This window comes from Prosopis cineraria, unplaced genomic scaffold (assembly GCF_029017545.1).
Source record: "Prosopis cineraria cultivar Desert tree isolate PC_DT_omini unplaced genomic scaffold, ASM2901754v1 PC7, whole genome shotgun sequence".
NCBI classification, from domain to species: Eukaryota; Viridiplantae; Streptophyta; class Magnoliopsida; order Fabales; family Fabaceae; genus Prosopis; species Prosopis cineraria.
The window spans coordinates 29,609,112-29,627,445 of NW_026555338.1; the positions used below are offsets into that span (position 1 = coordinate 29,609,112).

The 18,334-nt window shown below is 30.0% G+C and overlaps 1 protein-coding gene and 1 pseudogene across 1 annotated transcript; both read right to left on the bottom strand.

Moving 5' to 3' along the window:
• Positions 1-3,066: 3,066 nt before the first annotated feature.
• LOC129316713 (vicianin hydrolase-like) lies at positions 3,067-7,605 on the bottom strand (annotated as a pseudogene).
• Positions 7,606-12,119: 4,514 nt separating this feature from the next.
• Positions 12,120-16,568, bottom strand: LOC129315968 (beta-glucosidase 13-like). Its single transcript, XM_054960161.1, has 13 exons — positions 16,313-16,568; positions 16,042-16,111; positions 15,393-15,451; positions 15,224-15,299; positions 14,985-15,062; positions 14,781-14,868; positions 14,423-14,678; positions 14,203-14,318; positions 13,855-14,069; positions 13,728-13,759; positions 13,123-13,225; positions 12,914-13,010; positions 12,120-12,516 (listed from the first exon to the last, which is right to left on the bottom strand). Exons 1-13 carry the CDS (start codon positions 16,442-16,444, stop codon positions 12,348-12,350), a joined length of 1,491 nt encoding a protein of 496 aa, XP_054816136.1. The 5' UTR covers positions 16,445-16,568; the 3' UTR covers positions 12,120-12,347.
• Positions 16,569-18,334: the final 1,766 nt, after the last annotated feature.

Here is an 18,334-nt window from a genome sequence, read left to right on the forward strand (position 1 = left end):
ACACAACGATAGTTTATCTCGATCACCTGGGATTATACAGTCATTTCTCACTTATTGAATAAGTCTCTTGATCAGATCAAAAGTTTATTTACCAAAAATCAATTTTATTAGTACAAAATAGGTTATTCAAACCGTCCTTTTTAAATTGGCTATTTTTGCATACAGTTTAGAAAATGCGACTGCCAGTGATATTATTTAAACCGGTTGTATGACCGGTTTAAAAGTATTTGACTTTCTAAATCATCTTTATTTGATCTAGTTCTACATTTGGTTTAGAAAGTAATTTTTACAAAATTTAAATTTTTTTATACTATAGGTATTCATCAAAAATATTATGTTTGTCAAAAGTCAAAAGTATTATGTTTATCAATAGTTCATTTAACTTTGATCAAAACTTTTTTTCAAATATCAGCAATAAACTCAAAAGGTGTTTAGATAATATGTGAATTAGTTGAAATTAGTTCCAATTCATATTTTAAAATTTAAAAGATAGCAAAAACTATATTTGCTAAATGGACTATCAAACTCAAATAGGCTTTCAGATTAACAATAATAAGCACCCAAACAATTTTAAATTCAGATTATATGCTAAGAGTACTTTCAAATAAGAAAAGCTGTGGGTGCGCGCGCGCGTAAAAGCTGTATCCAAACATATTTAACTGTTGTCTTCTCCTTTTTTTAATTTATTTATTTCTTTTTTGACCTTTTGGATTTATACCCCACATTCACTGACATTTGCCGCAATTTTGCAATTTTCTATTAGGTAAATAATGAGTATTGTCGGTCAGCTTTTTTTTTTTAAAAAAAAAAAAATTATTTTCTTCTTTGTTTTGTTTCTAGGGAGAGTAACATGCGAAGACGCAGGCATAGCAGGAAAAAAGGATTAGAAGGTGGGATGGTAACATTAAAGGCTCCACTATATAACACAATATTATAAGGTCTTTGATAACTTGATATAGCAAAATGACAACTAATTAATATGTTAAATTATCAATAAAGCATGAGATATTTAATTGTATTATTGTATCTTAGAAGACTAATGATCTTAAAAAATGGGTTGATTTCTCTAAAGTCTTGACACAATTTTTTTTTAAAACATGACCATACTGCTTTTCTTTAAAAAAATAAATAATTATTAATCCTATGGTTTAACGTCTTTTGATATGTCCTTGTAGTTTCTTTTTCATTCCTTCAAGGTCTTCTAATTTATCTTGTGTGCAATGTTATTCCTTCTATTTTTTTAATATGCCAAAAAAAAACGAGGAAGTGGCACTAACTATGATAAATGTGTTAACCCATGAGTAACATCCTTAATCTTTGTATTGAAGTTATGTTTTAACATAATCAAATGTAAAATATGAAATATAACGGGGTGAATAACATTATTAATCTACTTAATCATAATTTCACTCAACACAAATTAACAGTATTAGTGACAGGTCAATATATTTAACGGCCCTAATAATTCTAATAAATCTTGCCATGATCGCTATCACTCTAATAGTAAAGAATGACAATTAAATTTATAAACTTAATTTTATTAATTAGTCTCCAAGTTTGTTAATAATTCATCGGTTGTGGAGTTCCAAGGCCAGTGACAGTGAAAAAGGGACCTATATGAATTTAAGAAATTAACTTATTTTGTGGTGGTTCCCTGTGACATGCCTATGTCATTTTCTCTTAATTATTTCAATTCAATGCATGAATTGATGATCTGATTCAGATTATACTTGTATAGTTGAGTTTCTCTCTCACACATTTTAATTTTAAAACACCTGTACTTCAAATATCGTAAAATTAATTTCCGCAAAAAATGATCAAAATAAGTTTAATGATGGAGAAACCTACGTTTTTTTTATAAATGAATTCTTTAAATAATTAAACAATTTTAGTGTCTCCATTCAGGAGTCACCTTGGCCTTGAAATGTTATTAGGTGCCTCTTAACTCTTAATTAAACGTTTATGTTTTCAGCGATCGCGATTGATTTGAACAATGTAATTTTATATGGAAGCATGAATTGGCTGTGTATTGATTTAATACAATATGTGGATTTTAAGTTGGATTTAATAATTTAAAAAAATTGATTATATCAATAATGCAGTCTGTAGGAAATAATAAATCAAAAGATAGTTGGTTGAATTTTTTTTTTAAGGAACAAATTAGAACTACATTATAGTTGAATTGTTGTCTCTGAATAAATAAATAATGGAAGAAAGAGAACTAATTGTGACTTAAAAAAAATCGATGATAGTGGGGGAAAAAAAAATAACTTACCCTTCATTTGGATCAAGTGGAAGGATTTTAATAATTCTTTCTCAAAAGTCAAAATAGTACTTACTTAATCAGCATTATTCTCTATACAAGACTTTAAAGTGTCATTTTTCTAAATAAATTTAACATTTTTTATAAAAATAAAATATAAATGGCCAATATTTCTTTCCTTGTAGAGAGATATGCCTAGTCATCAGCGTTTTAGCACAGAAACTGCATTTTTACTAAAACGTTAATGGTTAAGTTCTTAAATTAAAAATTTTTCATTAAAAAAATTAAAAGTTCAATAACTCATACAATTTTGTGAAGGCTGAAGATGTATGTTGCCTTTTAAAATTCAATGCACTATATATAAAAAGCATTAAAGTACAATTTTACCTTTAAATTATAGGTCTAAGAATATTTAGTATTTTAAACTCATTTTTAATGCAATATTTCTCTTTAATATTTAAAAATGGTGTGATGCCATCCATGTCGTTAACAAAACTAAGCTCACTGTTAGTTGACCAAAAAATTATAAAAAAAACTAACAAATTACAAAAAAAATGACCAAAAGTTCTGAATCAATTTTTGTAATTTTTTTGAATCGCTAACAATTAAAGTTACCTTTTTTTAATGATAAATGCATATTACATTTTTTTGAAAATTAAAAGAAAGCATTGTATTAAAAATAAGTTTAGAGTCTCGAACATTTATGGATCAATAATTTAGGGGGAAGTATTATATATTCATAACCTATTAATCTTCCAGTTTGCTATCTCCATATAATATATATGGAGACCAGATTGGGGATTTGGAATCATGTTATATATATAGCTAAGGAAGGGTGAGCCATATATCATTTATTTAAAATTCATAAAAGTACACGATCATCATTTATTTCAGAACATGGCAAATTGGCAAATAATTAGCAACCACGTGGAAATTAATGAAGGAGGAACATCTTGAGCCAATAAGCAGAATATTTGAGGTATCTCTTGAGATTGTCCTTAAAATCCACATAAGTGATTCCAAATCGAACAGTGTAACCAGCATCCCACTCAAAATCATCAAAAAATGACCATGCGTAATATCCCTTCACGTTCACCCCATCCCTGTGAAAAATATTCATATATATAATCAATTTACATGTATAGTTACTTATATATATATGAACTTGTCTTATGTAATATGTATATATATAACACTCACTTGATAGCTTGAAGGAGATTTCTGAGATGGTTATCATGGTATCTGATCCTGAGACTGTCCTTGATGGCTTCTTGAGCTGGTTTTGACACGTTATTTGCTTCAGCGACTCCTAAAATTTTCCACAAACACTTTAATTAAGTGGGGTTCCACAATAATAATATAGAAAGCTTAGCAAATAATTGTAAACTGTTATACCATTTTCAGTGATGTAAATGGGTGGGTTGTGGTATTTGTCCTTTATATACACCATAAGTTGATGGAGTCACTTGGGGGCAATATACAGCCAACTCAAAGCAGTCTACAAAAGTCACAAACCTAGTTCCATCATATCTTTAACATCAACAATGGAAAAAGATAGAGTTTTGTGGGTCTCACGTGTTAGTTTCGGACCACCAAATCTTTTTTCTTTAAAAAAAGTCTCAAAAAATTAAATTAATAATAAATAGATTCTCAATTAAATATTTTTAAAAAATAAGTTATAAATATTGATTCAGGAAATTATAAACTGAAAGTTACATGTTAAACTTAAATATCTTATTTATAATTGAAACTCCTAAATTTGCAATTATGTGAATCATAACTTATTTCAAAAAAATAAAAATAAAAAAGGGAATTAACAATCATACTATATAAACAAAGTAATAGGTCCTATACCAAATGAGGTTTATTACTTTTGTTTTTTTATTAGTGGTGGCACAAATGGCCAAGTTGGAAAGGATGCGTGTACATTATTTAAAAAAAAAAAAAAAAAACCAGAACACAAGAAGAAGGAACATACCGGGGTACCAACATAGAGACCATTTCTGGAGGCTGAGATTGAAAGAAAAATGAAGTTGTATATTAGGTTTTGAAAGATATATAGAAGAACTTTTTTTTTTTTTTGGGGTAATTGATGATACTTTATACCAATATGTAAGTCAATTTGATCACTTACTTGAAAAAGTGACTTGCATATCAGAACTGTAACTCTTATTAACACTGCTAATAGAGAGAGAATTTTCTGCATAATTGGTGGTATAATAATTGACACCAAGAAAATCATAAGATCCTTTCAACATTTCTGATTCTGCTTTTGTGAATTTTAGCAACCTATCTCCCACATGTGACCTCATGCTCTGGGGATAGTCTCCATATGCGATAGGGTGAGCATACCTGCATGAGATCATATCATTAGCTTCAACAACAACTCTCTCTCTCTCTCTCTCTCTCTCTCTCTCTCTCTCTCTCAATTTTCTACGTTAATTTAAGAATGAGATGAAATTTTCACTTTTTTTTTTTTAAATGGCGACATGTTTAGTGGGGGAAAAATTGGTCTCACATGTTCTCATTTATTATTCATTAAATTGTTTAAAGCACTGGTTCAAAGACTAATAATAAAAGTCAGTAGGTCAGAATTGGAACTGTGGTCAGATCAGTATCAATGTTTTTTGTTCACTTACGTACCATCCAAAGAAAAAATCTAGAGCTCGATTTGCAGCATCACGATGGGCTGCATCCCCAGACTTGGGCTCAAACCAGTGCGTCACTATTGTGATTCCTATTTTTCCCTTTTGGGTAGCCTATAATTAAAATAAATAATTGAGTGTGAGATAAATAAATAAGTATAATATTAGGAAGAAAATTAAACATAAGAAATTAATAGAGCTACGCTAGATATAAAGCAGAAATTAAAGAGAACCTGATACTTGGTTTTGTAGATTTTAACAGCAGCAGCATGAGAAAGAAGGAGGTGATGGGCCACCATGTAAGGTTCGGTGGCGGAGTCGCCGGCGATGCAATTTCCGACATAATTAGAACACCGACCAGGTGCAAACGTCCCACCATTGTAGCCATTCACACTATATGAGTAAGGTTCATTCAGAGTAACCCACTTCTTGACCCTATCTCCGAATGTTTTGAAGCAAAAGTCTGCATACTCTCCAAAGTCATCCCTAAAATATCATTCAGATCAGAGCAATAATAATGAAATTATTTTGGCATTTGATTCGATGTTCATCAACATGATAGTGACTTGGAAATGTGAAGCATCATAAAATTTGAGATATGTGCAAGTAATTTGATAACATCTTTAAAATTTGACAACAAATTAAACATAGCCCCACATCATTAATTAATTTATTATTGTACTTAGACAAGTGTAACATATAGAACAATTACTTGTCTCTGATCCTTTTAAGAAATTTTAATACTTTTTATAAAGTATATGAAATATTTATTATATCTTTATCATCATATTACTATTTTTCAATGTCATCTTATTTTTCAAAATTAAACAATATGGCTTTAAACAAAGGGGCAAAAATGATTTTTTTTTAAAAAGACAAAGTTAATGAATTTTAAGTCTTTCATTCTTCTATTGAAGGGAGTCCACATCATGAGATTGGATGGACGATAGTTTACTACTCACACTATTTTAGGGCTACGAAATCCACCATATTCATCTTCAAGAGCTTGAGGAAGATCCCAGTGAAAGAGGGTGACAAATGGTGTTAAACCTATATATATCCACAATATAATGGGTCAGCAAATGAAAAAGATTTGTATTATATCTTTCATTTCAAAAGTTTGTGTTCATATTACAGAAATTAATTTAATAATAATTTGGAGGAGATTAATTATATTATAACTAAGTGAAGGGGATATATCGTAAGAGGGAGTCACCATTAGCTAGGAGCTCATTAATGACGTTGTTGTAGAATTTGACACCCAAGTCATTCACTTTTCCCCTTCCCTCTGCACAAATAAAAACAACAATTATTCTTATTAAATTTCACTTATTCACTTTCATCAACGTTATGTGTCATAAAGCTAAGGTAATATGGATACATGTCACCATCTTAAATAATTATATTATTCATGCCATAAATCGCAATTTAAAAGAAAGAAAAATTCTTACCAGGGAAAATTCTAGACCAAGAGATGGAGAATCTAAAGGAGTCCAGCCCAATTTTTTCATCAGTTGTATGCCACCCTGCAATATGGGAAACACAAACATATATACACACACACACATATATGCATGCATGTATGTATATGTATGCATGTAAGTTGAAATATTGATAAATTAAATAGATATGAGTTGATGATGAGGTGGATTGAGGTTGGTGAACACCTTGTAGCGATGGTAGAAATCGTCGGCTACGGCACCAGTGCTCTGGTCCGATATCTTTTCTGCTCATTAGTTAATTGCACTACTTAAAAATCAAATGTTTTTTTAATACTTTAACCTCATAAACAAAATAAAAAGGGAAAAAGAAAACCAAACGAGGTATCAGGAGTCATTTTCATTCCATCTATAAATAGCTTCCAGCATTTTTTTAATTAAAATTAAAATTGAGAAAAATCTTAAAATTTATTAATTCTATCTAAATATTTAAAAATGCTTTTACTTTACCCATATTAAATTAAACGTATTCTTAAAAAAGGAAAAAAAATCTAATAAATAATCAATATAATATTATAAAAAGGATAAAAAGGAAAAATGACACTAAAGTATCCTAAAATAGAGAATGGATCACGGTTAGATTCTAATAAAAAAATTTTAAAAAAATTGAATTGTAAATATTAATTTAGACATATGTAGATAGAGACTCCAACTGTTAATTAAAAATTACATTTAAAATTTAAAATAGTTTATTTGCAATTCTCTCTTTTTGAACTTAATCTTCTTCCTCAAAATATCCCTCGTGCAATTGATTTTCTTTAGAGAAGGTGTGAAGGAGAGGGAAAAGGTGTACAGACATACCCGGTGCTGCTTAGTGAAGGTGTCCCAAATGCTTGGTCCTCTTCCGTCAATATTTGCCGCTCCTTCTGACTGTAATTTTCAACAACCACAACAAATTTTAACATTAAAAAAAAAAAAAAAAACTACACACACACGCGCACACTTAAACACCATGAAACTTTTACACGCACGTTTGTGGAAGTCAGTGAAAATGAATGAATGAACACGCGCACACGCGCACCTGATAAGCAGCAGAACCAGCACCAAAGACAAAGTCGGATGGGAAAAGGGTTCTATTGAACGGAACAGACTAATGGCTCGGCTTTGCAGTGCCACCGGAAGCTGCCGGAGGGGTTGCGGCAGTGGCGGCCACCAATAACAGGCAGAGGAGGAAACCAACATCACCTTCAATTCTCATGGCTGCTTTTGTTTTCGTGCTCAGTTGCTGCATGAAGCTCATCTATTTATAACGGTTCTTGTGATGGCTAGGCAGTGCTTAGAAAAAAAGAAATGTCCACTATAATTTTGTATATTTCGATTGAAAGAATTTATATTGGAAGAATCCCATCTAAAGATTTAGAAAGACAGTTATTCATTGACAAAGATCAATACAAAATGCATTATTGTTAAAATAAAAATATGAATTTGTTTTTTTGGAATGAAATATGTTATTGATCTTTACTTGCAAATAATTTTCTTTCAAAGTTTGTGGATATGATTTTCTCATTTATATGTGATCTCTTCGTTAATTGTTTAGACCTCAAATCATATTTTTCATTTATTTCTAATCCATTAAACATTTTTGGAATACTTCCCTAGTTCTTAAGAATATAAGACAGAATTAATCAATTTCGTGTTTACTAAAAATACGGTTATATTCTTAAAATTATTAAAACAACATATAATTTTCTAATTTTTCCTTTACTTGCAATTGATAAATATAATAAATTGTCTTCCAAATCAAATGATATAATAAATAAACAAATAGATAAGGTATGAAATTGAAAAATATATTAATTACTTTAATTTTGCTTTATATTAAGACTAACAAAAGCTTTTCTGTCTTATATTAAGAATCAGGGAGTATATCAAATTAAATCATGAATGTATTACAGTAATTAAAAAATGGATACTGCCGTCATATCATCTCCAAACCCTCTAATATTTCACTTCCTAAAATTCTTAATATGAGCAAAACCATACACACTTTTTTTGTCTATCATATGAAAAATAAGTTATATTATATTGCTTATAAGGATAAACTTAAGTCCATTTATCTACGTAACTTATCACAACCAATTCTCTAATTAAGTCTTGTAATGCGGGCATTTTTCCTCACTTCATCGTTTACTTAAATATAATGCGCTATTGTTATAATTATCATAAAATACTAAGATTTTATTGGAGAATTGGTTCTAATTAATATAAGCAAGTAGACTTAAGTTCCGTACTATTTATAATTTATTAATTATTACTATTAATTTTTATGAATTATTTTAAAATGATATATTATATATATATATATATATATTATATCGATTCTATTGTGTCAAATTCAACAGTATCATCACTTAGCTCCATTCAAAAAGTGTTTTTTTTTTTTAAACATTAACACATGTTAGAAGTGAGATCCAGATGGAGGGACTTCATTCAATTAGTTGAAAAAAATTGAATTAACTTATTATCTTGAGTCTGAATTTTAAAATATACAATTGCATTAAATAAATATATTAAAATACCTTTGCGTAGTGGAAATTTGCATTTATTTGAGCAAAAGGTGGTAATATCCTTAAATTTCCCCAAATACCAAATAATGGAATGGCCAAAAAAGAAGAAGAAGAACGTGGGATCCAGTGCCAAATCGTTTAGATGCATTATAATATTAATAAATTTATAAATATAAAAATTTATTGTTAAAATAAATATAAATATTTAAAGCCAAAGCATTAAAGTATAAAGAAATGGATCATGAATCATGACAGTAGTCATATAGGTCCATAATATTGAATTAATAACTATTAAATCTTTGATTTAATACATCTAGGTGGTTGTTGAAAATCACAATGAAAAAGAAGTAGATGGACGAACCGTGATATGTGTATAGAGAAAGAAAGTAGCAAGTGTAATTTTTATTATCTTACATTGATATAGAAGTAGACACCAAATTCTATATAAGTCTCACACAAAAAAATTTAGAACTTGATGTTTATTAAATCAAGTTTCAATTTATAATATCATTAATAAATATTTCTCATAATGTAGAACGTTAGTCGGTAAAAAAAAAAAAATTAATAGTATGGTGGTCAATTTGCCACAAGGAACACATATGAGGGAACAATTTGCTGCTTTACTTACGTTAGGCTGAAATTCAGTAATTTTTTCATTCAAATATTATGAAAATAGATTTAAGAAATAAAACAGTAAAACTTATACCCCATTTTTTAAAAATTTAAATGTTCAAAAATACAAGATATTTTTAGTATTACTAGGTGTAATTAATATACTTTTATCAAAATTGTCCTTAATAAATAATTTATTTTATATTTATTTTAAAACCAAATACTTTATTAAATAAGATCAAATATAAAAAATGATATTAATTTAAAGATAATTAACCATATTTTATTGGAGATATAATTCAATTAAAAATATTTTATATTTTTAAAAGAAAGAATATAAGTTTTTACTCAATTAATTACCTTTACCATCTTGAGAAAAAAGACTATCTTTTGTATTTCACATAAAATGTGAGAAAAGCTGCACTATTTATATTTAAAAAATAATGTGATTAAGTTAGAGCTCTCTTAAAGAAATGAGACACCTTTTCTCGCATATTGCGTGTGGTTTGAACAATTAATTGTCATTATTATAATTAATGGAAATACAACTTGCTATAAAGTTTACTTTTTGAAAATCTCAAGTGCCCTGTGCGAAAATAATATCAATATAACATTAAAAAAATTATAAAAAAATGTAAGATTTATAAATCAAGATTAATCCAGCTTTTTTCCGGACTGAGTAGCATCGCAGTGAATACTCATCCCAAAAACATACAACATAGTACTAGTAGAGTAATTGTTCTTGGAAAAATCATGAAGCCAAAAATAAATGGTCCCAATTTTAAGGCTTACTCATTAATATTTAAATATATTTTACGCTACCTTGAATATAAATAAATACAAGCAAAACCATAAAATGAAAGGATGAGCAGTTGGAAGGCTGTCTCTTGGACGATATAGCCGGCCCTTTGGGAGTCATTATCTGTTTCTGATTCTGAATCAGACTTAAAAAATAAAACAAATAATATCAATTAATTTAACTTAAATTTTAAATTTAAAACTTTAAAAATTTATAAATTCAACTTTTAATTTTATAATTTTATTATAATAAATGTATAATTTATATTTTAAATTTTAATAGAGAAAATAAATTTATTTATCCTTTAATCATATTAAAATTTAAAAAATAAATTATAAATTAATCATAATAAAATTATAAATTGAAAGATGAACCTGTTAAAATTTAAAATATAAGTTATAAATTCATCACAATAAAATTATAAATTAAAATAAATTTATAAATTTTTTAAGTTTAAGATTTAAAATTTAAATTAAATTAATTGATTCTTTACAACTTTTCTTTTATTCTTCCTAAAGAAAATATCGCAAAGACTCAAAGTACTTATTAAAAAATAATAGCATCAACCTATCACATAATAACAATATATTTTATTTATCAAATATCCCTTTATTTTTTTTATGATATCCTCTGGCGCAGACCGACAGTCAGTCAGACACCCGTGAGTTGACATATATTTATTTTTATATAATAATCGATCTCCATAGTTATTGGTAAAAAAACATGTCCATGCTTCAATTATATGGGGATGGAGTCCCATCACTCAAAGGATTTCACAAGACCCAACATTGTCCCAAAAATGGATTCCTCGCTTTGTATTTTTTTGAAAGCCGAACTTTTAAAAATGTACTCTTTTTATATAAAAGTAAAAAAGGGTTTAAGGCCCAACATATTTAAACCCTTTAAAAGATAGTTCAAGTACTAATTTTTTTAAGCTTTGTATTTTATTATTTTTTCCGTCAACATTTAATTGAAATTGTTGGATTAAAATTAATAATATTGCAAATAATATGGTTAAAATTATTTGCTTTATTTTTGAATTGATATATTAAAATGACACAATATTTTAAATTATGTATCAACATAATTAAATTTTTTTCAAAGAAATATGTGAGCTTTCAGGCTAAAGCCCAGAAAAACCGGGTTTATGAAGACCAAGCAAGCTCTCGTTACCAAATCCATTCCCAATCAAAAGTGTACATAACAATAATATTGATGTGTTGTAAAGAAATATTTTGAAAAATAGAAAAAATAATTGCAAGAATTTTACAAAGAGACACAAAATTCATGAGATTAAGTAGGATTTAAATCATCTGAAGTTGGGATATATGGATTTCCGTAAAGCTTTCCTTTTTTTAATATTTTCCTTATTTCATTATTCTTTATAAAATATAAAATTTTATTTTTCTTTAAAAAGGCAAACTCTACAAAAATTCACAAATCTCAACTTATTTATGCAAGGCATAGTGCTAACACAGTGTTACTAGTCCACAATCTGTTAATGAAAGCTTCATCGGCTCACCCTCCATTAAATGCATATCTTAACTTTTGGCTTCATTCTTCTTCTAACTAAACAACACACGCATCTTAAAATTCTATTGCAACCCAATATCATTATTTATCATAAACACATTTGTATCAAGTTAAAACAAAATTATTTCCAACACATCTCCCAACGACTCCCTCATGTTTAACCAATCAAAATTACCTTTTTTTCCCCTAATCTTTTCTAATCTTAAACAAACCTGCCGTTAACCTACAAAATGTAAGCACTGGTACTTGTAGCCACATTCATAATGTTGAAGAGTCCACTAATTTGTTAAGTATTACCAACGGAACAACAAAAGTCTCGCCATATTATGGGTTGGCTAATAGACAACAAAGTACAGAAACAGATCAAGGAAAGACATGAACCTCAGATTACAATGAAGCAGTCTTAGAGCCAATTATCAGACATCAATTTCATATAGTGGCCACGCTTAAGCTTACGGTACCTTCTCTGCCCAGTCTAATCATGACGTTTCATCCGCGAAGAAAAACTTTGAACCATAAAGCTGATCTTTTACGGTACCTTCTCTGCCCATTCTTGTAGTCTACGTACACCATTCCAAACCGAACAGTGTATCCGGCACCCCACTCAAAATTGTCTAAGAATGACCATGCAAAGTAGCCCTTCACCCTCACACCATTCCTGACAAAATTCAAAGTTAACTGAGAAGCATGAGCTTTGCAACCTATGACAAATGGCCTCATCAAAACTGGAGCCATGCCCGTGCTTAATTTTGTGGAAGACACTTGTATCAAAAAATACAACACGATACTTCAAATTGCATCTGATTCTGAACACAAGAAATTAGCAAGAGCAATATACTTTGCTGCTACCTGGAGCAAGGGGTCAATAAAAAGAAACTCAAAAGGCAGGTGAGCAAATGGATCCCCCCACCTAAAATATCCACTTTGATGAATTTTTGTTGAGTTCATTTATATATGTGCCTAAAACTGTCTGTTTGAACGCTAGATATCTTACTGTGTTGTGTTGTGTGCGTGTTTCTCAAGCTGCAAGTGAACTGATTCACTTTTGCACTCACCTTATGGCCCTTTGAACATACAGAAGGTGGTTTCTGATGTAGTCCATCCTCATTTTGTCATCGAGATTCCTTTTACCATCATTGGCCTCATCAATTCCTGTGAATACATGAAATCTGATGAAGGGGAGAACAAAACACAGGGGCTTTGATTTGGTAAAGATCCAAGCCAAGCCTTTACGGTTAGAGGAGAAAAAAGTGGCTAATCTTACCATTTTCCGTTATGTAAATGACAGGATTGTTAAATTTCTCCTTCGTGTATTGTAGTAGCTCTTGAATTCCTCGTGGATAAACATAGAGCCAGTCTGAGGCAGCCTGCAAAATTATTTCACTTCTCAATTTTCTTTTTAAGGGAGTCCACCCTATAAGCCAGAAAAATATTAATTCAATCTAACTTTTACTTAGATCAGTTGCTAGGTTTTTACTATAGAAATAAATATAAATGAACTTGGTGGCGTTTGGTATATAAATCCTTCACGTTTCAAGCATTTAGAAACCTATTCATAAAATTTTGAGCACAAGATATATTGCAAATTCAATATTTATAATGAATGAGTACAATATTGGCTTTGCCCATGTATCATTTAAGTACGATTCAAGGACTTGGAAAATTAAAATGCCTGGATAGTGGATTAAAACGCCACACTAGGGATGGCTTTCATTGCCATCCACCCTTTAAACCAGGAAATCATTGAGCCAACCTACTTGATCTAGTAACTCAGGCTTTGACTACGAAAGAGTCTTAGAGATTACATTCAATTTCATGCACTAGAGTGTCTCTAAACAAAGTAGAAGTTATCTCTAGATGAGTAGTTACCTTTGGACCAATGAGAACTCCGTTTCTTACAGCTGAAGAAGCACGAGGGATCATAAGTAAGCAAATGTATTTGCAAACTCAATAAAAGTGGGTGCAGAGATATATATAAGGTTCATCCGTAGCTTACTAGTAGATCTAACGCAAGGGTCTGTGAATAAGGTTCGCTTTTCATGTTGACAAGGAGTAGCAGCTGCATAATTTGAAGTGTAATAGTTCAAACCTATGAAATCGAAGGACCCTTTAACCATTAAGGATTCGCTTCTGGAAAACTTCGGCAATCGCGCACCAACTTTTTCAACCATTACAGCAGGGTATAAACCAGAATGCAGGGGTTCCATGAACCTTCAAAAGCAAGGAATGATGAGTGCTAGGCCTGATCACCCATGAGGAATTACAAGAGAGAGGAGGGGAGGCACTACAAGACAGGTAAGAATTTGAAACAAGTAGATTATGTTCAAGTGAAACAGACACTTACCAGTCATATGAAAAAGCAAGACTCCGAGCTGCTGCCTCTTTGTCAGCATTAGATGGGGTCAAAGGCATAACCCAACCAGTATTTAGGGTTATCCCTATTTGACCTTTCTGGGAAATCTGTTAAAAAGATCATCATTGTTTTAACCAAGCTACAAGGTTCGTTCATGAAAATGAAATCTAATTTGATCTGTTGGATTATAAAACCATATAAATGCAGTAACCTGGTACTTCTCCCGATAGACTTTGACAGCTGCAGCATGAGCAAGAAGCTGGTGGTGGGAAGCAAGGTAAGGCTCAGTACTAGAATCACCAACATTACAGTTTGGGCCTAGCCACTTAGAGCATCTTCCAGGAGGAGATCCACCATTTGCATAACCACCAACGATAAAGGACAGTGGCTCATTAAGAGTGATCCAGTGCTTTACCCTGTCTCCAAACTCTTTGAAGCATATTTCTGCATAGGATGCAAAATCCTGCCTGTTCGCAAAACCAAAGGGTGAATGTTTCAGGCAGCCAGAAAAAACATAGAAGGGGGTTCCAAGCATTATAGAAAACCATGTGATTATAATTAATACTTACACAATTTTCGGGCTAAGAAAACCACCATATTCATCTTCAAGAGCTTGAGGGAGGTCCCAGTGGAATAGTGTTATAAAGGGCTGTATTCCTGTGAGCATAAGGAATGAGAAATTCAATTCAACTTGGTTTTGATTTTGGGACATAAGTATAATGAATCACACACACACACACACACACACACACTGACACACAAATTCTGCTGACCTTTTGATAAGAGTTCATTTATGAGATTATTGTAATATGCAATGCCTTCTTGGTTCACTCCTCCTTTAAGGTTCCCCCCTAGAACATAATTTAATCATGAGATTGATTAGATCATAAAACTGATGATCCAAATTTAACCTCTTACTGCGTCTCAAAAGGGGGAAAGGCTCAGTTATTGAACATTAAATCTGAGGAAAATAAAAGGAACATAGGAAAGCTTAGTTTTTTTCAGTTCTCACTGGGAAGTATTCTGGACCAAGAGATCGAAAATCTGTATGCATTAAATCCAACATCCTTCATCAAAGCCACATCTTCCTAACAATTTTTTGTGCAAGGAAAGTGTTATCAGTCCAGACGAAAATGAAGCTCAGCAATTTAAAATTTAAAATACTTAGAGAATGAAAGTACCTTGTAGTGATGATATGAATCAGTAGCAACATCCCCATTACTGTGGTCAGCTATCCTTTCTAAAGAACCAAGAAAATGTTTCAACCCCTCAAGCCTTTGTGTTTGTTTGATAATAAAATTTAATCAAGAAAAAGAACAACAAGTTCCTTAATATAATTTATAATCTTGCTTCTGAAAAGGATGGATTCCACATAAACCAATCTTCATAAAATATTTCAGCAAAAACAGAGGATATTAATCAGCTATCTGGGGATTTCAAGAATCGCCATGCCAGAGTGTTTCTTAATTAAGAAGAAGACATCAACTACCTTATTATCGTTTCTAACTCTGAACAGAAAGAAAGGATTCAATTTCATCTATGTACGAACTTTCATAAAATATTTCAGCTACAATAGAGGATGTTACTCTACTATTTGGGGAGAAGAAAAAGACCATGCTAAACTACTTCAGTAAAAAGAGGGCATTAAATTCCTCGATATCATGTCCTAATCTTTTTTAAACAAAACCATATAAAGGATTGAAACTCATATTTGCGTGAATCGTCATAAAACGTTCCAATGAGAACAGATGATACTTCTGTGCCTTCTAGGGATTAAAAAAAATATGAGAAGCTGCTAGCCTGCTAAGAGTTAGAGTCAAATAGTCATACCGGGGTATCTGTGAGTGTAGGTGTCCCAAATGCTAGGGCCTCTACCTCCTTCGTTTGCGGCACCTTCATACTTCATTTACAGGAGAAAGTCAGAAAACTATTAAGATCAAAACTATTAACATGGGGAAACGCAAATAACCAAACAACGTTGAAAGCAAAGTAAACCACAGCCCACAGGCAGCTTCACACTTCATTCACTTAGCCAGATGCAGATACAGAACTACACACAATGTTAGGAGGTAGAAGGAGCCATGGATGCAAATAACAAAACCTGATAAGCGGAAGATGCAGTTCCAAAAAAGAAATCCGCCGGAAAACTGCTACGATTCAGAGAAGCTACTGAATCGAAAAGGGGAAGAGAGAGCAGCACTAGGAGAAGAAAACCCCTACTACCCCGCCACATTGTTCTTTGGCGTTTGAATTTGATTCTCAAACTTCCTTCCTCCTTCCGTAAGAAAGCGCGTGTATTGTTATATTATGTCTTGAAGAAAAGCAGCAGCACAAGGAAGCGTTTGTCTTTTTCTTACTGAAAAGGAAACGGAAAAAAGTTACACCTTTTCTCACTAACAAGTCACTTAGACGAAGGATGCCATTATTCTCGATGTGGGCGATCTAATAAAAATTCCATGCTTAAACTAATAAAACTTTATGCTTTTTGACGCTGCACCGATATGTTTATAATATATACGAGCCTTTCTGAAGAGAACCTTCATGATACCAATACCATCTCTTCCAATTTCCATCTTTGAAATTTTTCCATTGTCAGTTTTTTTTTTTTTTTGGAGAAGCTATAGTGATGTTTCTTTCGCAAAGGTTAGATTTTAGAAGACATTTGGTCCTTCAAAGAGCGTTTAGCATTTTATGATCAATGTTTCTATCAACAATTGAAAACAATACAATATTTCTTCCACTGTTAATAAAATAAAGATTCATTTTAACAACAGAAAATGGAGATGAGAGAAAAGCGAAGGAATATAGTTTTCTCTCCTTATGTTTCGCTTAGTAAGAGAAGGCTGCATGAAGAAAAAATTGTTATTTCAATTAGACAAGAACAACTTTATTATTTAAAAAAATTAATTATTTAGTCTTCATAATTTTAATCCAGTTGTAACTCAATTTTTAACTTTAATACATTATAATTCAGTCTCTAAAATTTTGACTCGATTATAAATCAGTCTTTAAACTTTACCTCTTACAATTAAATTCCTAAAGTTTCAACTTCTTAAATATTAGTCCCTATATTTTAAAAAATAAAATTATAAAAATTAAAAATACTTTAAACTTTTAATATTTATAATATTTATAAAGATTAAAAGGGTTTAACAATTTAAAATATTAGTAATAAATTTTAAAATATTTTGAATCTTTATAATTTTATTTTTTAAAATATAGGGACCAATATTTAATATGTTAAAATTTCAGAGACTAAATTACAATAAGCAAAATTCATGGATTGATTTGCAACGGAGCCAAAATTTTAGGGTCTAAGTTATAACAAGTCAAGGTTAAGGGATTAAGTTATAATTGGGTCAAAACTACAAAGACCGAAAAATTAATTTTTCCTTGTTATTTATAAAAAAATATTTATCCATAATAAAGTTTAGAAAAAGTTATGTATAAGTCTCATAAAGTAGAATTATTTATAAATAAGTCTTGTGAAATTTAAAATTTTTCTTAGGATCTAAGTATAATTTAAAATTGAGGTGCAAAGATAATAGTTCTCTAATTATAAATACATTACATCTATCAAGTAATTTATAACTAATTAATCAATAATTTATAATATAATTATCACTCTAACTTTTTACAATTGTAACTACACATATTCAATAGTTAAACTGATAATATACCACAAGTTTAATACTAATGTATGCAACTATCCCATCAATAATTTATAATTATCACTTTAATATTTTATAATTATAACTTTACATATCTAATAATTAAATTGATCATACGTTATTATAAAGTTTAATATTAATTGTTCACATAATGTAACTTCACATATCTAATAATTAAATTGATCATGCACTTTTAACAAAGTTTAATACTAATTTTTATAATTATTTTATTAGTAATTTACAATTATCATTTTAACTTTTTATAATTATAATTTTACACATTTAATAGTTAAACTAATTATGCATTACAAATGAGGGTAGTATTGTTTTTGTATTCTGATTTTAAATTACACTTACGTTTCAAAGAATTTGACTATAGTTTTTAAATTTTGTAACTTATTTGCAAATAAGGCTACTCCATGAAACCTATACATAATTTTCTCTAAAATTTA